The 24,671-nt window shown below is 44.3% G+C and overlaps 1 protein-coding gene and 1 long non-coding RNA gene across 5 annotated transcripts in view; both read left to right on the top strand.

Moving 5' to 3' along the window:
* Positions 1–11,039, top strand: part of LOC140845228 (uncharacterized) — a 28,480-nt gene extending 17,441 nt beyond the window's left edge. Inside the window, exons 2-3 of the long non-coding RNA XR_012124002.1 lie at positions 4,060–4,158; positions 9,946–11,039. This is a non-coding gene — a long non-coding RNA (uncharacterized lncRNA). The remainder of the gene's footprint in view (positions 1–4,059; positions 4,159–9,945) is intronic.
* Positions 11,040–19,079: 8,040 nt separating this feature from the next.
* Positions 19,080–24,671, top strand: part of DIP2C (disco interacting protein 2 homolog C) — a 331,886-nt gene continuing 326,294 nt past the window's right edge. For 2 of the 4 annotated variants that reach the window (XR_012128152.1, XM_073229483.1), the window contains exon 1: positions 19,080–19,361. Coding sequence is in view for 3 of the 4 variants with exons in the window: in XM_073229483.1 (XP_073085584.1) it covers positions 19,277–19,361 (85 nt within the window). In the remaining variant the exon portion in view is untranslated. The remainder of the gene's footprint in view (positions 19,362–24,671) is intronic. The other 2 variants (XM_036993703.2, XM_036993704.2) reach the window with 2 other exon arrangements.

The following is a 24,671-nucleotide window of genomic DNA, read 5'->3' on the forward strand; positions in this document are numbered from 1 at the left end:
TGAAGTGATACCTCATTATGGTTTTGATTTGTGTTTCCCTGAGGATTAGTGATGTTGAGCATGTTTTCATGTATCTGTTGGGCATCTGTGTGTCTTCTTTGGAAAAATCTTTCCAGGCCCTTTGTCCATTTTAATTGGGTTATTTGGTTTTTTGCTATTGAGGTATATGAGCTCCTGTGCATTCTGCATATTACCCCCTTATCAGATATGTGATTTGCAGTATTTCTTCTCATTCAGCAGGTCATCTTTTCATTCTGCTGATGGTTCCCTTTGTTGGGCAGAACCTTTTTAATTTGATGTGATCTGCTTGTTTATTTTTGATTTTGTTGCTTGTGCTTTAGGTATCAGATCCAAAAAATAATTACTAAGAACCATGTAAAGGAGCTTTTCCCCAGTGTTTTCTTCTAGGAATTTTATGGTTTCAGGTCTTACTTTTAAGTCTTTATCCATTTTGAGTTGACTTTTGTGAGTGGTATAAATAGGGGTCTAGTTTCATTCCTTTGCATGTGAATACCCAATTTTCCAATCACCAGTTATTGAAGACACTGTCTTTTCTGCATTGAGTATTCTTGACTCACTGTCAAATATTAGTTTGACCACATATAATGGGTTTGTTTCTGGGCTCTCGATTTTGTTGCATTGACCTGTGTGTCTGTTTTAGGTCAGTACCATACTGTTCTTATTACTGTAGCTTTGTAATATAGTTTGAAAACAGGATGTGTGATGCCTCCTGCTTTGTTTTTTCTCAGGATTGCTTTGCCTATTTGGGGTCTCTTGTGGCTCCATATGAATTTTAGGATTGTTTTTTCTAATTATAAAAAAAATGCCATAGGTATTTTGATGGGGATTGCATTGAATCTGTAGATTGCTTTGGGTAGTAATATTTTAGCAACATTAACTCTTCCAATCCATGAACATGGAATATCTTTCCATTTATTTGTGTCTTCTTCAATTTCTTTCATCAGTGTCTCAAAGTTTTCAACCTAGAAGAATTCCACCTTCCTGGTTAAGTTTATTTCTAAGCATTTTATGGTTTTTAATGCTATTATAGATGGGATATATGCTTTATCTTCTTTCAGATAATTTATTTGTGTATAGAAATGCTGCTGATTTTTGTATTGATTTTGTATCCTGCAATTTTGCTGAATTTGTCAATTAGCTCTAGCAGGATTTTTTTTGATGGAGTCTTTAGGATTTTTCTTATGTGTAAAATCATGTCATCTGCAAATTAAGACAATTGTATTCTTTCATTCCTTTTCCTTGCCTGGTTGTTCTGTCAAGGACTTCTAGTACTTTGTTGAATAGAAGTACTGAGAGTGGGCACCCTTGTCTCTAATCTTAGAGGAAAAGCCCTACTTCCACCATTGAGTATGATGTCAGCTGTGGGCTTGTCAATATGACCTTTCTTATGGTGTTATGCTCCTTCTGTATCTAATTTATTAAGAGTTTTTATCAGGAATGGATATTGAATTTTGTCTGATGTTTTATCTGCATCTGTTGAGATGATGATAGGATTTTTCTCTTTCATTCTACTAATGTGAGAAATAGCTGATTTATTTGCATATGTTGAGCTGTCTTTGCATCCCAGGATAAATCCTTCTTGATTATGGTGTATGATCCTTTTAATGTGCTCTTGAATTTGGTTTGTTAGTAATTTGTTGAAGATTTTTACATCTGTTTTCATCAGGGACACTGGCCTCTATTTTTCTTTATTGTGGTGTCTATCTGATTTTGGTATCAAAATAATGCTGGTTTCATAAAATGAGTTTGGGGGTGTCCCCTCTTCTTTAATTTTTTGATACAGTTTGAGGATTGGTGTTCTCCTTTAAATGTTTGGTAAAATTCATCATTGAAGCCATGTGGTCCTGGACTTTTCTTTGTTGGGAGATTTTTAATTACTGATTCAATCATATTAGTTATTATTGGTTTGTTTAGATTTTCTCTTTCTTATTTCAGTCTTGGAAGGTTATATGTTTCTAAGAATGTATCCATTTCTTCTGGGTTGTGCAGTTTTTTGGTGTGTAATTATTTTTGGTAACTTCTTATGAGCCTTTGTATTTCTGTAGTGTCCATTATAATGTCTTCTTTTTCATTTATAATTTTATTGATTTGGGTCCTCTTTTTTCCTTGGTTAGTCTAGCTAAACATTTATCAATTTTGTTTATCTTTTTAAAGAATCAGCTCTTACTTTTGTTAATCTTTTCAATCGTTTCTTTTTCTCTAGTTCAGTTGTTTCTGCTCTAATCTTTACTACTTTCTTCCTTCTGCTAACTTTGGGCTTAGTTTGTTTTATTTTTCTAATTCCTTGAGATGTAGACTTTTTAAATTATAAGAAATTTAATTATTATGAAAGTATCAATAACACACACCCCAATGGACTATTATTTAAAGCACACATACCTTTTTATTTTATAAAAGTAAAGTTCCATTATCTATTATTCTGCCAATTTGTTTTTACATAACACACCATAGATATTTTATCTCCAGCTTGCTGTCATTAAGTTATTTCCTCACAAGTCTCTAGTAGGGTGCAATTATGAAACTCCACCTCCTCCCAGATACCTTCTCAGAGCCTAGAAGGGTGCCTGGCATACAGCAGGTAATGTGGAAAGGTGGACAAATGAAAAAAATGGAGATTTTCATCTGTGCCTCCTAGTGACTCTGTGTTATTATTTATAAATCACACAATCCAAACTACCATGCCAAATGTGTCCTTAGTGGCAAAATTAAAACCCTGGTATATTTCAGGTACTTAAAAAAAAAGCTTTTCTAAAGAGCTTGATTGAAACCACCCACTGAAAGCCCGTGGTTCACATACAGCACATTTAGACTCTGTAGATAACAGTCATATCTTATCTGAAGGGTTCCCTGCTAAATCCTTCCCTCAGGTGCCCTGAGGGCTTCCTTTTGTGGATCTGTGACTTTACTGACCTAAAATTTGGGCCTCCTCATTCATTCTGGATCTGGTTTCCACCTTAGGGAGGTCTTTTGGTTTTTCTCTCCTCCTTGGATAGTGTGGATTGTATTGGCTTTTTCTAGTAAGGTGGATGTTCGTGGGGGTGCCCAGGTCACTCTGAGACCCAGAAGCTCTGGTCCTGCATCTCCATGCTCTGCCTCCTGCCCCCACCTCCTGCCCCTAGTTCCCCCCAACACTTCCACTGACTCCCTGGGTGTCCTCCCCAGGCCACCAGCAGCAAACCTGCCCAGGTCTCCTTGGGTGGAGACTGGGAGGCCATCCATTTCAAGTGATAGCCACACTCACCAGTTCAGAACCAGAGCATGTCCCTGCACCTGCCCCATGAGTGCTCCTCACCTGCCAGCAGTGCTCAGGGCTGACTGACTTCCTCACCCCGCAGCTCAGCCCATGAGAGAAATGGCATGAGATTGGAGGGGTTAGGAATGCAGGGAGGCCCTGACTCTCTCTCTGTTGTCTCTGTCTCCCCTCCACTTGTGTCTACAAGGTCCAAGACAGCCCCAGTTCCCTGATACTGAGCCCGGCCCCTACCCTTCCTCACTTCTTGCTGCTCACACCTTTGTGTAGCCCTGTCCTCTGGCAGCTGCCTGCTGGGTGGGAGTTGTAGGTGCTGAAGTTTGCTAGGCTGCTTTGCTGGGGGTTGCTCCCAGGAGGGAGGGAAGCAGGACTAGGGAGGCAGAGCTGGCAGAGCCTCTGGGAACCTAGCAGTGCTGCAGGTCTGATTCAGTGGAGTGTGCAGGGCACCTTGGCCTCAGGTGCCATGGGGATGGGTCTTCAGGGGCTCTGCCCAACCTCCCATTTATGATGTGGTTCCTACCCCAATTTCTTGGGAACCCTGGGGCATACCCATTCCAAGCTGGTGGCGGAGTCAAAGTTTGGATTCTCATTGGCACCCACCCCACCTGCCCCCAGTCTGCAGCTCAGGTTCATGGGCCAGTTCTGAAGCCACTGCTAATAAAACCTCAAAACTGTTTACAGTTTCCTACTGAGAAGCTCATCATGTCCTTGGATGCAGTCTCTGAGCACAGCATCCAGCTTCTGGCACCTGTGGCTTTCTCTGTGTCTAACTTCAGTTTCTGTTACAGTAGCTCTGAGCTGTGTATGGGCCCAGCATGGACATTGCTTGGCCAACCCAGAATCCAGTATGAACATACGCCCAGTCCTCATTCTCTACTGAAAAGTGGGTGAGTCTTCCCCATGTGGGTTTGAATTCTGGTGTTTCATAATGACATGGTGGAAGCTCTGTCACCAAGCTCAGTTGGGATGTTTGAGGACAGGAGCAGACAGGTGGACATCTATGGTGGTGGGTCCCTCAACCAGAGGTCCGGATGACTGGACCAGTCATCAGCCTTCAGCCCCTTGGCCTGAATCCATGCTTGTGGAAACGACATGTGTGTCCTTCACAAGAAAATACTGTGCCTCCCTCCACTGTGGACTGCCCTGCACTGTGCTCTGTATGTGGGACCAAACATTTGGAACACAAGTGCAGTTGAATGGATTTCCTAGATCACCTTGGTAACCTGCCATTTCTGCCATTTCGTTTCAGCTTGGCACACTGGGTGTGTTTGTGGGTGGTGGTTTGCTCAGACAGTTGGGAGTGTAGTAACCTCACCTCTGACTTAACCCAGCTGGCGATGGTGATGGTTTGATGGTTTTTGGGGGTCCATGCCTTCCCATCCAACCAGGGTTCTGAGCTTGCCCTTCACTTGGGGTCTCTGGGGAGCATTATCACAGAAAATTGCGAATATTATAGACAGAAAACCCTAGAAATGGCAACGATAAAATATACTGGCATGCTGGTGAAAGCCAGGCACAGCTGGAAATCCTCTTCCTCTTTGCACATAGGCATCTGTGCAGTTGCAGATTTGCTGGCGCTTCTGCTTTACTTGAGTGCTCCTGACCCTGTTGTTACTCTTAACATGTGCATCTTGAAGACCTTTATTGTAAGACTTTTCCTCAGCTCAGGCAGATGAAAATGTAGCTTTCCATTTTTGTTCATTTAAACAAGGACACTAAGACATCTGCTCACTCAAAAAATGATTAAAGATGAGCTTAAGTTTGTGTAACAGCTGTGGCCCACCTGATTGGAGTTTGCAGTTGATCGTGGGGACCCCTCCCTCTAAGGTGTTGCGGATGTTGTTCTGCCGAGGAGAGAGCTGCCACCCACCTTGTCATGTGACGTGGATGAAAGGCGTGGGCTTGGCTTTGGCAGTGTGGCATCTGACAGGACAAACAAGGGTAGTTGACGCTTCTGGTGTCTGGCGGTCTGATTAGGCTGAGCTTTCCTGCTGACGTGTAATGAAATGAGAAAGACTGCGGTTTTGGGATGGGAAAGCAGATGCCACGGAAGCACTAACAGATCCAAAGCAGTGGAATGCCGAGGCCAGGCCCGGATGAGAACAGAAAGGCATGGGAAATGTAGAGCTGTCCATGACGTCTGGCCTGGGGAACAGCAAGGGCACGTCCACCTTAAGTCTGCCCCTTTTTTGCCGAGCTCCTGGGGACTCCCAGGAGAGATGCCTTAGCGAGGCGCAGAGCCCAAGGACAGCCAGATTTACTCCACGTGGCAGGCTGTGTGTGACCTTGGTGAGCTTCTCCGCAGCCTTTCAGGAATAGCTAACACTGATCTTACGTAAATGATTTCTGGAGATAGAGAAGCAACACATCCTACCTTGTTGTGTGAGCGCAGCACAATCTGGGTGTGAAAACCAGACAGCTGGCACTGTGAACATGGACATAGAGGCCCTAGACTAAACGCCAGCCAACTGGAGTCCTGGAAGTGGGGCAAAGCCACACCCTGTAGCACATTAGCTCTGTCCAGGATAGACTGGCATTAGGAGTTCAGTCAGTATGATTTGCCATATTGACACATTAAATGAGAAGGCCAATCTCATGACCTCAGTACAGTTACAAAGCACTTGATAGAGTTCAGCAGGCATTCATAATTTAAAAGAAACACATGCCTCATAGCAAACCACTAAACGGGAACTCCCTTAATCTGATAGACGGCTTGCTGCAAACACCTTTCATCCTCAAAGGTGAAATACAAAAAATCCTCCAGAGATGAATACAAGACAGGGACACCAGCTGACAGCACTCTACAACTTGGTCTGCAAGGCCTCCCAGCACAAGTACTAAAAAGAAGTAAAAGCTGTAAAGATTGTAAATCAATCAATAAAAATGTCATTATTCACAGGTGACTGTGCACATAGAAAAGCCACAGCAACCTATAAACAATTACTAGATTTAGTAGATGAGCTTTGCATTGTTGAATATACCAGAAATTGCATTCTGTACTGCATTGCATTTCTGTATTCAAGAAAGAAACAAAAAATTAACATTTGTGAAATATACCATTAAGGTAGTATAAGAAAATGCCAAACACTCAGAAAAAAACTTGACAAAAGACCACTACAACTACACTTAAATGAAAAAAAGGTATTCTCAACCAAAAAAAATTATTTTAATTAAAAAATAAAAATCAGTTGTTTCCCATAGTTGTTAGTTAATACAGAAAAATTATATGGTCATCCCTGTAGATGTAAGAAAATCATTTGACAGTATCACCTTTATTTTTTCCTTTTTTAAAATTAAGGTATCATTGATATACACTCTTACAGAGGTTTCACAAGAAAAACAATGTGGTTATTAAATTCACACTTATTATCAAGTCCCTCTGACACCACATTGCAGTCACTGTCCATCAGTGTAGTCAGATGTCACAGAGTCACTACTTGTCTTCTCTGTGTTCCCCATTATCCACCACAAACCATGTACACCAATCATGATACCCCACAATCCCCTTCTCCCTCCCTCTCCACCCTCTTAGCACAGCCTTCACTGCATACCACAGATTTTTGTGGTGTTGAATTAGTGTTGTCATTTGTCTCCATATATTGCTTGATCTCTGTTTTTATTTGGTCATTGATCCATTGATTATTTAGGAGCATGTTATTAAGCCTCCATGTGTTTGTGGGCTTTTTCGTTTTATGTAATTTATTTCTAGTTTCATACCTTTGTGGTCTGAGAAGCTGTGTGACACAATTTCGTTTTTGAATTTACTGATGCTCTTTTTGTGGCCTAGTATATGATCTATTCTTGAAAATGTTCCATGTGCACTTGAGAAGAAGTTATATCCTGTTGCTTTTGGATGGAGTGTTCTGTAGCTGTCCATTAGGTCCATGTGTTCTAATATGTTGTTCAGTACCTCTGTCTTCTTACTTATTTTCTGTCTGGTTGATCTGTCCTTTGGAGTGAGTGATGTGTTGCAGTCTCCTAAAATGAATGCATTGCATTCTATTTCCCCCTTTGTTTCTGTTAGTATTTGTTTCACGTATGTAGGTACTACTACTATGTTGGATGCATAGATATTTATAATAGTTATATCCTCTTGTTGGACTGACCTCTTTATCATTATGTAATGTCCTTCTTTGTCTCTTGTTACTTTCTTTGTTTTGAAGTCTATTTTGTCTGATACAAGTACTGCAATTCCTGCTTTTTTCTCCCTATTAGTTGTGTGAAATACCTTTTTCCATCCCTTTCTTTTAGTCTCTGTATGTCTTTGGGTTTGAAGTGAGTTTCTTGTAGGCAGCATATAGATGGGTCTTGTTTTTTATCAATTCAGTGACTCTGTGTTTTGACTGGTGCATTCAAACTATTTACATTTAGGATGATTATCAATAGGTAGGTACTTATTGCCATTTTAGGCTTTAGATTCATGGTTACCAAACTTCAAGGGTAACTTCCTTACCATCTAACAGTCAACTTAACTTACTTAGTTTGCTATTACAAGCACAACCTAAAGGATTTTAATTTTCCTCCTTTTTCTTCCACCTCAATTCTTTATATATTAGGTGTCATATTCTGTACTCTTTGTCTCTCCATTGATTAACTTTGGGGCTAGTTGACTTGATTTTGCATCTGGTTAGTAATTAATTGTTCTATATTCTTTACTGTGGTTTTTTTTCCTCTGGTAACAGCTATTTATCCTTAGGAATACTACCATCTATAGCAGTCCATCCAAAATATACTGTAGAGGTGATTTTTGGGAGGTAAATTCTATCAGCTTTTGCTTATCTGAAAATTGTTTAATCCTTCCTTCAAATTTAAATGATAATCTTGCTGGGTAGAGTATTCTTGGTTCGAGGCCCTTCTGCCTCATTGCATTAAATATATCGTGCCATTCTCTTCTGGCCTGTAAGGTTTCTGTTGAGAAGTCTGATGATAGCCTGATGGATTTTCCTTTGTATGTGATCTTTTTTCTCTCTCTGGCTGCTTTTAATAGTCTGTCCTTATCCATTTTAATTATTATTTGTCTTGATGTTGTCTTCCTTGGGTCACTTGTGTTGGATGATCTGTGCACCTCCATGGCCTGAGAGACTATCTCCTTCCCTAGATTGGGGAAGTTTTCAGTAATTACCTCCTCAAAGACACTTTCTATCTCTTTTTCTCTCTCTTCTTCTTCTAGTACCCCTATAATGTGAATATTGTTCTGCTTGGATTGGTCACATAGTTCTCTCAATATTCTTTCATTCCTAGAGATCCTTTTTTTCTGTCTGTGCCTCAGCTTCTTTGTATTCCTTTTCTCTAATTTCTATTCCGTTTATCATCTCTTCTACTACATCTAATCTGCTTTTAAATCCCTCCATTGTATGTTTCATTTCATATATGTAATTTCTTAATGATTGAATCTCCATCCTAAATTTGTCCCTGAGGTTTTGAATATTTTTCTGTTTCTCCATGAGCATGTTTCTGATTTTTAGGACTCTCTTTCAGGAAGTTTGGTTAGTTCAGTTTCACGTGTCCTTTTTTCTCTTGTTTGTGAGATTTTTGTTTGAACTAGTTTCCTTTGACATTTCATATTTGTATGTGGCACCCTCTAGTGCCCAGTATCTCCTGTCTCTGGTGCTGCTCAGCCCCTGGAGTGATGTTGGGGTTTTCAGGGGAGTGGTGCTGGTTCCTGGGGGTTTGCAGGGGAGTGGTGCTGGTTCCTGGGGGAAAAGAGCTGTTTCCTGCTTCCTGGCTGCTGTGCCTGTCTCCACTGCCAGAACCAGTGGGCCAAGCACACAGTGGTAAGCTTCTGTGACTTTGCATCTGTAGCTGCTATAGGCAGGGGCCTCCCTCTGGCTGGCCTGACGCGAGGACAGGGAGTACCAATTTGTGAGCCTGTGCTGACAGGCTAGAGTAAAGGTGCAGCAGACTGTGTATCACAGTGAGGGGCCTTGGGGCTGCATAGTCAGCCAGGAGGATGGAGCGCCTGCAGCTCCTGAAAGTTCCCAATGTGTTGGGCAGAGTGTGCCCAGACAACTTTGTCCACCTATCCCTTCTCCCAAGCAACAAGCTCTGTGCAATCCCCACCACTTCAGCAGCCCTCCTACTGCTAGGAAGCCACTCAGACCACCTGCCTGTCCTTTGTCCCAGAGCAGCTGGATGTGGAACCCTGTCCTCCATAAATGGCTGGAATCTCAGTCTCTCCAAGTATTCCACCTGTCTCAGCTTTCCAATCCCATGAATCTCCAGAGCACCATGCAGTGTAGGTTTGTGCTCCCAAAGCAGATATCTAGGGCTAGGTGTTCAGCAATCCTAGGCTTCCAGCCCCTCCCTGCTCCGTTTCTCTTCCTCCCACTGGTAAGCTGGGGTGGGGGAATGGCTTGGGTCCCGCCGGATCAAGGCTTTGGTATGTTACTCTGTTTCATGAGGACTGCACTGTTTTCCAGGTGTATGCAGTTTGGCGCAGCCTTCTTTCTGTTGCTCTTTTAGGATTAGTTGTATTGACTATATTTTCGTATTATATATGGTTTTGGGAAGAGTTCTCTGTCTCACCTCTCATGCCACCATCTTTAATCTTGTTATCCGACAGTATCAGCTTTAAAAGTGAATGAGCTGGGCCTTTCTTAATCAGATAAAGAGAAGCTGAAAAAATCTACAGTAAGCATCATACTTATTAAGTATTTGAAAATGTTCCTTTTCAGATGATGAGCGAGAAGAGGATGTTTTTTGTCATTGCTGTCACCACCTGCCCCTTGGCTTTACAGGAAGAAGACAAGAAAAAGATGGCTAACTTTGGAAATGAAGAAGCCAAACTATCATTGTTTTCACATGAAATGATTGTATATGTATTAAATTTTAAAAATTAACAGATACAACAATAATATTAATAAGAAAGTTTATAGCAAAGCTACCAAAAAAATCAGTATAAAAAGTCAGTTGTATTTACATATAAGAGCAACAAATGGAAAATCCAATTTTAAAATACCCTATTTACAAGTAGCATCCAAAAATAGCAATGAGAATAAATATAAAATAATGATATGAAAGACCAGTATAAAGAAAAATTATACAACTTTACTGAAAGATACTGAAAACCTAAACAAATGGAGAGAGATGTTTATGGAATGGAAGTTTCAAAATGCAAAGAAGTCACTTATCTCTAAATTGATTTCTCGATTCAACGCAATCCCACCTGAAATTCCAAGAGGTATTTTTAGGAAGTGACACACAACAAGATAATTCAAAATGTTTTTAAAAAATCCAGGAAGGAGACTAGACAAGGTATTGAAGAAGCAGGAGAAGGAGGAGGGAAAAAGGAGGACAAAGAAGGATGAGACCATGGACTGTCAAATGTGGAGATATTTGTTAAGGCTGGCTTATCAGCGCGTGCTGTGGGATGCAGGAGCAGACCCATTGCTGAGTGGAACAGAAGAGAGCCTGTGTGTGCACAGTGACAACACCAGTCCAGAGCCATGGGAATGTTGCACTGATGTCACCAGGATGTCATCAATGACATACTATGTTTCCAATACAACCATATATTAAATTATACTATTATATTGTATTTTCCCCATGAATAGCCCAAATCTGGAAGCAACCCAGTGTTCCTCAACAGTGGCATGATAGAATGGATTCATAAACTCTGATGTATTCATTCAAAAAATATTTAGAGAAAAAAAGCTGGCTACATAAAACCATATGCATAAATCTATAAACCTTAATATATAAATCTTAATGTATAAACTTGAATAAAAAAGAAAACATAAACTATAGTACAATTGTATTCATATAAAGGTCAAAGGTGGGCAAAGTTAAACTATGGTTTATGGGGATGCATGTGATGGTGGGTAAGAAAGCCAAGGAAATAATTACCACACCAGAGAGGACAATGGGCTGTCTTAGTGGGAGTGAGGGCACTGTGGTTGGAAGGACTCCTGGGACAGGATGTGCAGTTTCTGGGCTTCATTCATAGATACTTGGCTTTCCAACCATGTGTTAAATGTTACCTATAACACACGTACATTTCTGTGTATTCTATTTTGCAATAGAAAACTTAAAAAAATAGTATAATTAGACTTGTAATGAAAATCAATTTTCTGACATGGCTGAAAATTAGTTGGTTTTCTATTTATTTGTTTAATGCCAAAACATTTATGTACATTTTTGTACATGTTATCTTTCACAATGAAAGCATACAATTGTACATTTAGACGTCCAATGGAAAACACCAGCCCCAACCTCTCCCACCTCCCTGGGCGAGCACAGTCAGACTGCTGGCATTTCCTTCTTCATTTCTAAATAAGCTCATGGTGCTGTCTCTATTTCTCATGTTTAAGTGCTGTTTACCAACTGTCTACATTGTAAACACTCCTCTAGGCTCACACACCTTCCTCTCAACTGTATGGTTTTGTTGATGTCAGTGTTCAGATTTTACATTATTATGACTATAACTATTATTTCATCACCAAAATAATCCAATCCCAAGCTCCTATCAGCGTGTTTGTTCTGTTGGTTTCTTTCTTTTTCTTGGAGACATCCCCTTAGAATTCCTTGCTCTTTTTCTCTAGTTTGGATGACTGTTTACATTTCTATGCTCATGCAAAATTTTCCAGAGTCTCTCTTACCAGTCATGACACAGTAAGTGATATTGGCTTGCTCTCCACTGAAAACAGCTGCAAAGCAATATATAAGCAGTTCTTGCAGGCATTGAGAGATGAGCATCAGAGGTGGAGAGAAGCTGGGGCCATGCCTGGGGTCACTGTGATTGCCTTTGCACAGGAGAGGAGGGTGGCGCAGGTGGTGCAGGTGGCCTTGGTGGCATGGGTGGCCCAGGGGGCGTAGGTCGTGCAGGTGGTCTCTCTGAGCTGAGGAGGCGGGGCTCAGGTCTGACTGTGGTTGGGGTTTGTCCCTGGGAAGGGAGCTGAGCAGAGGGGTCACATGGCTCTGGCTTGGCCTGTGCAGGGTGCACAGGTGCAGAACCTGAGCCTGAGCCGAGGGCACTAGCTAGAAGCTCGGGGGCAGCAGAAGGCACGTGATCCCAGGGGACACTAGCCTTTCGGCTGATGTAGGGGACCTCACTGGAAATTTTGGAATGGAGTTGAGATTCCAGAAAGGTGGAACCTGACTAGTGAGGCCATATTCTACATTAAGGACATGTCCTAAACCTAAGTTCTAAGCCAGAATAGAACCTCCCAACAAAGAATTAAACCCATGCTGATGCCAAACCACAGAAGGGTCACAGCATAGACAGATGTCATTCAGCATTTAGCCCCATAAGCACTATGATCCTGGGTGCTCTCCTTTTGCTTTTCCTAAAATTGCCTCATTTTCTCTACTAGTTAGTTTTTTTTTTTTTTTTTTTTTTTTTGCCACTGTTCATGTTTCTCATACCTTACAATAGCCTCTCACTAAAACTTTATGCAAGGCCAGGCCAGACACATCAATGAATCTATTGCTCCATCTTCTCAATTTTTAAACTTTTTTGTAGGAAGCCATCTCCCCATACCTCCCCATGTCCTGCAGTAACCTTCCTAGCCTTTTCATATTTACAAACACATGCTCTTGGCTGCCTTGTTTCTCCTTGGAAGGGGAGGCCTGCCAAGCCTCATGTTGCTCATAGTAGTAAATTTTCATGGCATGGTGTTATGGAGCCCCCTTGCCTGCAGACAGAGACACATTGACCCACACCAGTGTTACTGTGAAAGTGGACATTTTGTTCTAAAAAACTATAGAATCAGAGGCCCTGTCAGAGCAGCTGTCTCTGTACTAATGAAATTTGAAACATGGTGATATTGAAATAAAACTATCTTAGGTGACAAGGAATAGCTGACCAGAGTCAACTGAGGACAGTTGTTGAGCACCATGCATTTCTCATGCGCTAGAAATAAAGCTACAGGTCTTCAACTTGCGATGGCATCACATCTCAGTAAATCCATTGTATTTGAAAATACTGTGAGTAGAAAATTCACTTATCCACCTTAATGTAGTGCACATCACAGCTTAGCCTAGCTCACTTTAAACATGCTCAGAAGCCTGCACAAAGCCTGTTCTATAAGGAGTATTGACCATCTCCATAATGCACTGAACATTTTACCAAAAGAGAAAAGTACGACCTTCTGGGTGCGGGATGGCGGTCAGTCCGTGGGGAGCCTAGGGATCACCGGGCTGCCCTGCCTGGCTTCACAAGAGAGGAGTCACTGCCCACGGCCAGCCGGGAAAAGACCCAGGTTCAAGGCTCAAGTGCGACTTCTATGGAACACGTATCGCTTTTGCATCAGCATAAAGTTGAAAAATAAAAATATTGTAAGTGAAACCATTGTAAGTTGGAGGCATTGTAATCTCTTTCATTATTGTCTTTCATAACTTTTGTCTTTAGTATTTTTGTTCAAAAAATTTTAGTTTTATGTAATGTGTCACTTTTTACTGCCTCAATTCCACTCCCCAATTTTGGTTTGTTTTATAATTTGCTCTTAAGTCATTAGTCCTCTGTAATTTCTTGGTGTTCAGGTTATAAAGTTCTTATCTAGATTAGTTTTTCCCATATTAACATTTGTTGCAGTTGGACTGTGTCCCCACAAAGGAAATATTCTGAAGTCCAAACCCCCAGGACCTCAGGATGTGACTTTCTTTGGAAATAGGGTCTTGGCAGTGTTAACCAAGTTTAGATAAGGTCACTAGGGTGGGCCCATATCCAGTAGAATGGGGGCCTTTGTGCAAAGGGGAAATGTGGAGGCAGACACAGAGGGCAGGTGATGGGACTGTGGAGGCAGAGACTGAGGAGTGCAGGACAAGCCAAGAGCTGCAGTGTCACCAGGAGCGCCGGGGGCTGTTTGTGGCAGGGTTACCTTGGGCCTGGCCCCTGCCAACACCTGTATTCCGGCCTGCAGCCTGGGGTGTGAACAGAAGTTCTCTCATTTAAATCCATCCTATCGGTGGCATTTAGTCACAAGCAGCCCTAGGAATCTAATACAATATCAAATTTTCACACCATTTCAGAGCAGTATTTTGCTTCCCCTATTTTTGAGCTTTGCTCTGATTTGTTGTGTCTTGGCAATTCTCAGATGGGGCTCTGTGCGGACACTGGTTTCTCCTCCAGCGTGTGTTCTCGACAGGCGTCGTGGTCCCTGAGCTGCTCCTGCCTCCCCAGGCTGCCCCTCCACCTCTGACTCCCATCCCCCCTGGCTTCGGCCCCTTTCTACTTTTCTTCTGCCACTGGGTCTTTTTTGTGTGTGCTCAGGAGGATTTACTAATGTTTTGTGGAAGACTTGTGGTCAGAGGGCAGAGACAGGGCTGCATCTAAGGAAAGGGGGCAGGCTGAGCGCAGCTTCCACAGTTAGAATGCTGGTTGGAGATCAAAGCAGTAACACAGAGATTTAGTGGATTTCCTAAATTGGCTTCCTCATTCTTTACCTTCCTCAGAAATGGTGCCCATGTGGTGCTCATTAACTTTGCTTTGTTCTACTGGGACTTGTAAACGTATCCTTTTCTTCCCAGGGTCTGAAGCATTGAGGAGAGTTCAGGAGGCCTGTGGTGAGGCTGCCTACTTAGAGAAAGAGGGTGCTCTGGAGGTTGTGACCCCAGAGAGGGTCACATCTCTGGGAAAATGACACAGCCTCCGCTGTGCTGTCCCCATCACTGGAGGAGCTGGGACAAGCACTTGTCTGGATTCTATGACTCTTAGGTCAGATTCTCAAGGTAGTACTGGTCCTGATGGAGGTGTTGAGCCAAAACTGAGGTGAGGCTGTCACTGTTCAGTCATCTAGAAAGGGAGCCCTGGAGTCCTCAGGACTCAGACCAGTGCATGGTGGCTGTGGACAGAGTAAACTTCTGGACCTTATTTTTATTTACTTTTGCTGAGTGTGTGTGAGCTAGTACAGACTGTCTGGGAAACACCGCATAAATTAACTTCACAATGGCGAGATTCTGTATGTTGCATGATTTGCCCTCTTAGACTCTCCACTTACGGAGCTTCGGTGGAGTTTTACTTGGCATAGTGGAAGCCACTCAGGGAGGCGCTGATCTCAGTGTGCATGTGTGTGTTTCCAGTTTGAATGGTTGAGGCCGATTTAAGAACAGTCTTGGATGATGCTGTTCCATTCTGTGGATTTTTGATGGCAAAATTTCAGTCCTAACCACTCCATTCTCTTCTTCAAAAGCTTATGTTTTAAACTCTCAGTGAAGTTTTACATCCTAGGACACTGTAAAATTTTGAAAAAAAATGTGTCACTTGCCTCAGCAATTAATTAATATGAGCTCCGGGAATGACAATTAATTTTAACATTAGCATAATTAAGCCAGGCAGTCGATTCTAATTGGCAAAGGAAACATGCTATAAAAATATGATGTGATCTGAGACCAAATAGGACAAATTTTTGGACCATTTGCTGTTTTGTGCTATGCATTCACCATCAGCACAAATGACTAAGAATTCACTAAAATGATCAGAAATAATTCCATTATTGATAATTGCATATTGCTTTGTAATAACATATAGGAAAAGACACTTAGGCTATTGTCCAAAATAACACAGTGTTTCCATCAGGACATCTTTGACTCACAGCTGGATTTCCAGTGCTTCCAGGAATGGTGCGGAAACCAGCTTAGTTTTGCTGTGGGCTCTTGAGTTTATTTTTTACTGCTTCTCCTGGCCAGTACATTGTTCCTAGTTAGGTAAATAGGCAGGTTGTTCTTTACAGTAACCACAGCAGAAATGCATACACACATATGGTTCACTGAACTTAGCACATTCATGTTATTTACTTAATTCTATAAAGCTATAAAAAGTCACAAAAATGTTCATGACTTCTTACCTGCATATAGTGGTTTCGTTCGAGGGTTCAGGCTGCTTTCTAGGTACTAATTCATTAAACCTACACTTTCTGTGTCCACTCATTCATACTTGTCCTTGCTCTAGATCCAATACCCAAGCTAAATTTCTGACAAAATGGTAAGACCAAAATTAAACAAAATGGAAACATAGGTTTGCAGGCACAGTTCTGTGGGAAATCTCAGCTTGGGCAGGTTGTCTTGGTGGGGTTGTGAGCACCCCTAGCCTCAACCAGAATTGTCAGTGTCAAGACTCAGAGAACCCACAGTTCTTTACAACCAACTCATCCAATGACTTTAGGAAAGGTAGAAAATTCACAAAATTGGGATACACAGGAGAGGGCACAGCATGAACAAATTCTACATGAACCTGATAAGGAGTGAAATAATCAACTTTTATCAGCAGTAAGGCTTAGGAAATGAAGGGACAAGTCTGAGATTTGCTTTTGTGAGGGGGCCTCACCCAAGGGGCTCAAGTTAGTCCCTTCATTAATTAATAAGCCCCTGCCACACTGATCTCCCGGGCACACCCTGATTTAATATATTCCTCTGCTACTCACGCCCATCCCAACCAGATTTTCTGAAATGTAGAGCCCAGTTACATGGGAGTAATTAAGTTTTCACTCAGAATTGGCTTGGAATACAGTGAAACAGAAAAAAACAGAGGTGAGGTGCTGCAGTGATAAATTACCCACAGCAGACAGGAAAGTAGATAGGACAGGCTTCCAAATCCCAGGCAAGAGGATAGTTAATTAATTAATTAGCTTTACGTAGCTGCCCCTCTATGGACCAACACATTGTCCTCAGAATTCCTGTAGTGGAGCAGAGACAGTACCAGCTGCGTTTCAGCATCTCTTCAATCCACTAGCCCCTGACTGGCTATTCCTGGCTGGCTGGGATTCTGGATGGGGAGCCTTCCCTCCCTCTGGCTCCTTCATGTTTTGTACTGTGCCTCAGATCCTCTGGGCTTTATGTAAAGGTGGAGTATTTGCTAAATTAAACTGCACTGGTATGTTAAGTGCTGGTGATATGTGACGCCATCTGGGGTAGCAGTCATGAGATTCTGCAGTTGCTTTCTGAAGTTCAAAGATGTAACTGATGATGGAATCTTCGGGGATTTTAGCAGAGCTTTTGAAGCAAACAGCCCTTGGAGTCTATTTAATTCGTTCTAAAAAACCTCCATTTGGGTATTGTGACATTCACCTCAATGTACGTTTGAACCAGGCTTATACACATAAACACATGAGTCTAACAAGGCTTTCATGAAGCCCCTCATTCCGCCAGGCTGGCCATGCCTGGAGCAGTTCAACATGAGGAAACAGTCTTTGCCTTGTTCCAGTGCTCAACAGCACTTTGAGAAACAGTATGTTGTTTATATGTCATTGAACCCAGTGGGTGGGAGAGTTGTAGATAGACCAGTTGCCAGATAAGGCCCTGGATGGTCTTGACTTCACTCACGATTATAATGCAGTCTCACTTCACTGTAACAAAATGAACCTGGGCCCTGCTCTGGAGACTGAGATTTGAATCCTCGTTCTGTGGCACTTTGTTTCTCTAAGGCCCCTCATCACGAGGGCGCCAGCCTCTAGGGCTCCCTGTGACACTTGGTCAGTTTATCAAGAAGGGGAGCAAGGGTGGGGGGCCCATGGCTGTGGCTACCAGCACCCACTGGGTTCCAGTCTGGGCTCACCTCCAAGCTCGTCGTGGTGGGCTGTTCACTTCTCTCACACAATTTACACTGAAAAGATAGCTCTCTCTGAGAAATGCTGACACCTCTCTGAGCTGTCTGCTGTCAAATCCCTGGGAAGTACAAAGACAGGGAAGGCTGGAGGAGCTTACACTCAGGCTAATGAGGAAGATGAGCAAAGGTCAAACATGGAAAGGGCAGTAGGAGTGGAGAGGGTTAGAGGTTTTCCTGGAGTTGATTCAGGGCTTGGTGTGGGAGGGTGTGGGCACAGCAGGATAGAGGTCCCCAGGATGAAGCCCACCATGGAGATGGGCTGAGGTGGGCACAGATTCTTCCAGGAGGGTGTCCAGTCCCCCACTAGCAAGCAGGGGTACCCTGCCTATTTGTGAAATGGGCATATAGGCCACTGTGGTTCTGGGCACCAGCTCTGGCCAGAGGGCCCAGTACAGGGCTGTGGGCACGCAGGAGGGGGCAGGGGCTGACCATCAGGCTGGGTGCCAGGGCCTGAAGGGTAGGGGTTGCAGGGAGCAGGCACATCCCTCCCAGCCCCACAGTTTAGGAGGAGGTGGACACGGGGAATCAGGAAAAGGAGCCCACTTCTTTCAGTGGGGTTGTAGAGCTGGGGGTCTGGGGACGTACAGGGGAGGTGATTCACTCCAACCGTGGGAGGTGTGAGACAGCTTCCCTCAAAGGATCAGGACTAGAGGCACGGATTTGGTGATCAGCCCCACAGAGGGCATGAGGACAGGAGGTCTGCTGAGGACGCCAGCCATCTGGCGAGGACACTGGGACCTCACTATGGGGCCACAGGCTTGCAGGGATGACGTGCACTCAGGGGGTTAGGCAACCGCATCTCCTGCTTTTCACCGCTTAGGAAAACGGGCCCAGGACAAGCACTGAGTGGCCTAAGGGCACAGGCTAGCCAGTTCTAGATCCAGAATTAGGAATTTCCCACCTATTCTTCTCCACAGCCCAGTTGTCTCCCCCAATCCCCAAGTATTCATAAAAAAAATTATTCAGCTCTGCAAGACCCAGAATGTTGAGTATGAACGCGCGCGCTGAGCCGGGCTTAGACCCCAGGGGTGGCGAAGGGTGGGCGGGGAGGCCCCGGTGGGCCGGTGCCCGAGCCCCGCGCCCCTCCCCGCCCCCATGAGCGCGCGCCGCGCCGTCCCCACCGTCTCCATCCTCCGGTGCACATCCCCGTCCCACCGCCCCGCCCTGAGCGCGCCCCCGCCTCGTCCCCGTGCGCGCCCCTGGCTCCCCCCTCCGCCAAGGCTCAAGTGCGCGTCCCCGTTCCTCGCCGCGTCCCCGTGCCCGCCCCTTGCCGTCACGCGCAGCGCCGGGCCGGGCCGGGCCGGGGGCGCGGGCGCGAGGCCGCCGTGCGGGGCCGCGCTGAGGAGGCGCCGGGGGAGGAGCGCTCGCTGCGCCGCCGCCCGGCCTCCGCCGCTGGTGCGGGTCCGCTGGGCGCGAGGACGGCCGAGCCGCGGCCTGCGAACAAAGGAGGGGCGGGGGCGCGGAGCATGGCGGACCGCAGCCTAGAGGGCATGGCGCTGCCGCTGGAGGTGCGGGCCCGGCTGGCCGAGCTGGAGCTGGAGCTGTCGGAAGGTAAGGCCGCGCCGGCGCGGGGCTTGCGGGCCGGGTCCACACTGCGGGTCGGGCGCAGGGTCAGCGCTGCGGAGGCCGGGCGCGGGGGCGGCCTGGCGCGGGGGCCCGGTGTCCTTGGCGCGCGTCCGTGCGCCCCGCCGCCGGCCGGGGACGTTTCCGCGTCGGCGCGGCCTGTGCGCCCGTGGCCTGATTCGAATGCGAAACTTGTCGTTGGACCTGAGGGCTGGGTGGTTGGTGCCCGGGCTGCCGAGGCCCAGAGCGTCCCCGCCGGGAAGGTGGCACCACTATTGTTCGCGTGTCGGTGCGGAGGTTGGGCGGTATCTCCACCTCCTCCCTCAGGCCGGGTTTCCTGCTTGCACTGTGGCTGCCTTTGGGATCGGTGACAGATTTGCCAGTGATTTCATAGAGCCTTGTGTACGGTTCTGATTTGTCTTTAATGGGGGATCATGTGCTCAACTGTCATAAGTTGTAGATCGGTTTTCCTACGTCTTAAAAAAAAAAAACCCACTAAAGTTCCAAAATGTTAGATGTTTAATACATATTTAGTGAAGGCTGCGCACATGATGTGGTGGGGTGGGGATAGGCCGGCGGGCGTCCAGTTTGCATTTGGAGCAGTTTAGGTGGTGAACTTGTGTGTGTGTGTGTGTGTGTGTGTGTAACGGTTTTGTGAGGGCCGGCAGCCAGAAAGTAAATCCGTGCGTGCCAGTTTCATCAGCAGGGAGGGGCTGGTGTGGACTTTATGTTTTCCTTCTTAACACTTTACAGGCGAAGAAGGCCCTAAGCAAGGACTGTGGTTGGCAGTTAGTAGCCTTTTTAGATGTCCGTGGGCTGGACATTTTCCTATTTTTCTATTTCAAATTTGGGGTCTGTAGGGTATTGCCATGTCTGTGACATTAAGTCGTCCTGTAGGTGTTGGAGACGTTTTCCTGGCTGCTGTTGGGACTGGTTGGAGATGTCCAGGGCATTGCCGGTACCTCAGAGGGCTCAAGGCAGGAGGTGCAGTGCAGGATCCAACCAGGAACAATATTTAGATCTAAACTGGTGGATAGTGTGTGTGATGTGGACCGATTCCTTGGAGGGATGGCATCTCCATCAGAAAACACTCGCCGACCTCTTCAATTTTGTCAGTGCCCAGATGGTTCTTTTGCACTTTTCCAGGCCCTCTTGGCCCTAGTTTACGTCTGCCCACTGTTGTATTATTTACGGCACCCCATTTCACATGCATTATCTCCCAACGAGCCTTCTGCTACGTCGGCATTATCCTAATGTTAAGTGTCAAAACCCCATCTGTGTTAGCAAAGCGGGAAGCCATCCGCACTCAGCTGGATGCTCCACCTCCCCCTGTCAACCTGGAAATCGGTTCACATCTGCTTCCCTGAGTCTGGGACCCTGCTCAGGGTGTGTGTCTGGGCCCTCCTGCCCTGGAGAGGTTGCTTATGAACTTGTCATGGGGCCTCTAAGCCTGCCACCAGCAGTCACTCCCAGAGGGTAAGTCATATATTCCTGTTGACTACAGGATGGTCAGTCCACTTTAGACCAAGGTGTGCTCAGCCTGATTCTCCGTGAACACCTTGTGCATGCACAGATTTTTAAAAATGGCTCAATGAGCTTCTTATTGAGTGTCTGGGTAGAGAGGGATGTGTATATTTTCATGCGGATACACATTATTTTTCTTTGCATATGAGCCTTGTTAGATCTGGACTTGAAAAATAAGATTAAGGGGTTGTGGTGTTGACTGGTCTGGCCCCAGTCCCCTGCCCCTGGCCCCCCATGCTGCTCCCACCCGTCAGCTGCGTCATGTCAGACTTGCTTATCTATGCTGGGTGGTAGAGCATTCCTTAAGGTCATTTGGAATTTCATGTCTTGTAACCACACAGATTTTACTGGCTTAAATTAGATGAATCAACTTGTTTTCCAGTATTTCTTAATAGAAACCAAAGATTGGAAGAAACAGAAATCTGTCTCTTTACAGTGTGAACCTCTCCCCACCATGTACCCACTTTAAAAGTGAAATGTTAAAACTACTTTCAGTGCTGAATTATTTAAGTGCATTGCTTTCACATTTTATCTTCAGCCAGTGTTCATGTGGAGAGAATTCTTTAAAATAGTCTTCGTTTTGTGGAAGCATATGTGGAATTTCCAGTGTTCAGTTTCTATAGAGGACAGAAAACAATTCCATTTTAAGCACATAATGTAGGTTGAAAAAACAGAGTAGACTATCCTTTCAAAGTTTCTATGTGGCCTGCCAGCTGTTAATGGTTGTAGATTATCTAGATTTCTGTACATTGGTCCAGTTTGGGTTTGCACCCTCTGCTGGGTGTTGTTATAGATACTATTCTTGCTTTATTTTATTGGGTCATTGGTAAAGGGTTGCAGATTGATTCCTTGGCTGCAGAGCTAAGATTTTACTTCCTGCTCTGCTGGTCCCCTCCTTTCTAAGTCTTCTCTGTCTGTTCCTGCCCTGTGTTTCCTTGCTGGAGAAAGCTGGGCTCCTCTAGATCAGTGTAGTCAGTAAAGTGCAGGAGTTTGCTGTGGGGAGATGGCAGGCAGCCCCTCCACTGCACGAACAGCCTGCAATCTATGTCTGGATAAAGTGGTTGGTGTGGGGCCAGGGATTGCCGGGTCTGCTCAGTATGTGGGACGGAATGTGAGCTGGGCAGGAAGCCTCGAGCTGGCTGGCTGTGGGTGCCAGGTGGAGAGCTGCGGCTCCTCCCAACACTCTCCAATAAATCATGTCTTCCCTTCTCTTTTCTATGTTCTTGACTTTCGGAATTATGCATTTCTCTCTTTGGCTTGAGGAGGGCCCCAAGTACTTTCATTAATATGTGAGTAGACACCATTTATCTTAAGGAACTTTAAATGGAAACACCAAGCAGAGAGGAAACTCCTCAATAAACAGACTTACAACTTACTAAATAAACAAACAAAACACTTAGTTGATTGAAATTTAGCAATATGTTTCTCTGTTAGCCGATGGCTTGTCTCCTGAGCTTGAAACTGCAGAAGGAGCTCTGCCCCACTTCAGGAGTGGTCGAATTCTTATTTTGATAGAACTTAGAGACATTGCCTTGTGGTATAGCCTGTGAAAATTGTTTGGTGTGTGGAAAAGTGTTTTAAAAAATATATTTCATGCTTTATGCTTTGTGGCTTTTTAATAGTTAGTGTGCTACTGATGTCCTAACTTCTGCCTATGGAGTTGTTTAGTTCATGCTCTTCCTTGCTAATTAACATACCAGATTATGTCAGCTGTTAGTTACATTCCCTAATAGGTCCAGTTTAACTTGATAACTGCTTGAGGTAAGTAATAACTTGAATGTCCGTTCTTTGTGTTGGTCAAGGAGTCAAACTGTCTATTTATTGGGGGTCTTTCTGTTGTTCATATATATTTTTAATTGAAGTATAGTTGATATGCAATATCATACTGGTTTCAGGTATACAAAATAATGGTTTGACACAGTTATCTTCTACATTATTAAATGCTCACCCCACCTAGTGTAGTTATACCTGTCAATATAAAAGGATGTTACAGACTATTGGCTATGTTTTCTAGGCTACACTTTCATCCCCGTGACTAATTTATATTATGACTGAGATTTTGTGTCTCTTTATTTCCTTCATCTGCTTCATCCACCCACCCTAATCCCTCCCCCATCATACCCACCAGTCACTTCTCAGTGTCTGTGAGTCTACTGCTGTTTTGTTTGTTTTGTTCTGTTCTTAGATTCTATATAGAAGTGAAATCATATGGTATTTATCTTTCTCTACCTGGCTTATTCACTTAGCATAATCTCCTCTAGATCCATCCATGTCCATCCAAATTGCAAGGTTTCTTTCTTTTTTATGGCTGAATAATATTTCATTGTGTATATGTACCACCTCTTCATTATCCATTTATCTATTGACAGACACTTCAGTTGCTTCCATGTCTTGGCTATTGTAAATAATGTGGCAATAAACAAAGGGGTGCATATATCTTTCGAGTCAGGGATTTTGTTTTCTTTGGAAAAATTCCTAGAAGTGGAATTACTGGGTCAGGGAGCCAAATTTTTTTTTAAATGGCAGATGAATGGTTCACAGGTTGCTTGTCCATTCCTGTCACCAGAGAGTAAATCTGAGAGCTGGCCAGTTGGAAGATTTGTACATTTTGGTGGAGTGTTCAGTGCTCTTGGGCACACTTGGCTCTAGGTCTTGCCCCTCCAGCCCTGGGCAGTCCTGGAGATTCCAGGGGCACAAACCTCTGCCCCCAAGGCCACCATCCAGCCCATGGAGAAGACCCACTGTCTCCCTTGGGTTCCTCTTCCTGGAAGGAAATGGACAGCTCTGGAAAACAAATGTGTGAAAAAGTTTCTCTGCCAGAGTCTCATTGACAATTTGTTGTGACTGGGAGAGTTGGAAGGGGGACAGCAGATTCAGGGAGAGAATAATGTCAGGGTTGTTAACAAACTTGCTTACTTTGTCACAGCCATCTCAAAGTTGTCACAAATAGCTGTAAGTATCCTAGTGAATGAAATGGATTATTGGGCATGATAAATCTAAAAACTACCTGTATTAAAATTTTTTTTTTACAGAATGGCAGCAGTGATATGTGTGTGATTTGAAATGTGTGGACTTGAATTTTAGGAGCTCCTCAGAGTCATGAAAATAGTTAAATTTAAGTGTCCTTTTCTTGATGAATATATATAGATGTCAAATTTAGCCATAAAACTAGGAAGTAAGCACACACACACAAAGGCACAGACCTGTGGGACTGTCCCCAAGGCTCATAAGATGTTTGCAATGCTGTGGTCGTGCTTAGATCCGAACTTTATGAGGTCAACGCTGTAACGGTAGCTCTATTCTCTTTTACTTTGGAACCACTGGTTTTATGTTCTTGTTGTGGGTTGGAGGCTACAAGTTGCTGGATGGTGTGAGTCACTTTCTGCCTTCTTCCTCCCAGCCCTTTTCAAAACGGTTGTCTCTTTTTTTAGAGCTGATTTTTTTTTTTAAGCAAGGATTTATGGTGTGAGTTGTAGCATTCTTCTGAATTGCAAAGAGCATATATTGAATAATCTTAGTTTTGATGTCATGTATGTGGACTGACGCAGTAGTTCAAATCCTAGTCATATTATTAAGGTCATTCCTAGTTCTCATAATTACTCAGGCACCTTAGGAAAAGCAAATGCTTGGCTGCAATTAATTGACTTAGTCTTGCACATTGGTACTTGTCCTGGGCGCAGGGGACACTTTCATGGATTGTGCTGTGGGGGCTCCTTGTGCCACATGATTGGTTCCTGGCCACTTGTGGGGGGTGTTCTCACATTCCCCTCCTGC

The sequence above is a fragment of the Manis javanica genome, chromosome 2, assembly GCF_040802235.1.
Source record: "Manis javanica isolate MJ-LG chromosome 2, MJ_LKY, whole genome shotgun sequence".
NCBI classification, from domain to species: domain Eukaryota; kingdom Metazoa; phylum Chordata; class Mammalia; order Pholidota; family Manidae; genus Manis; species Manis javanica.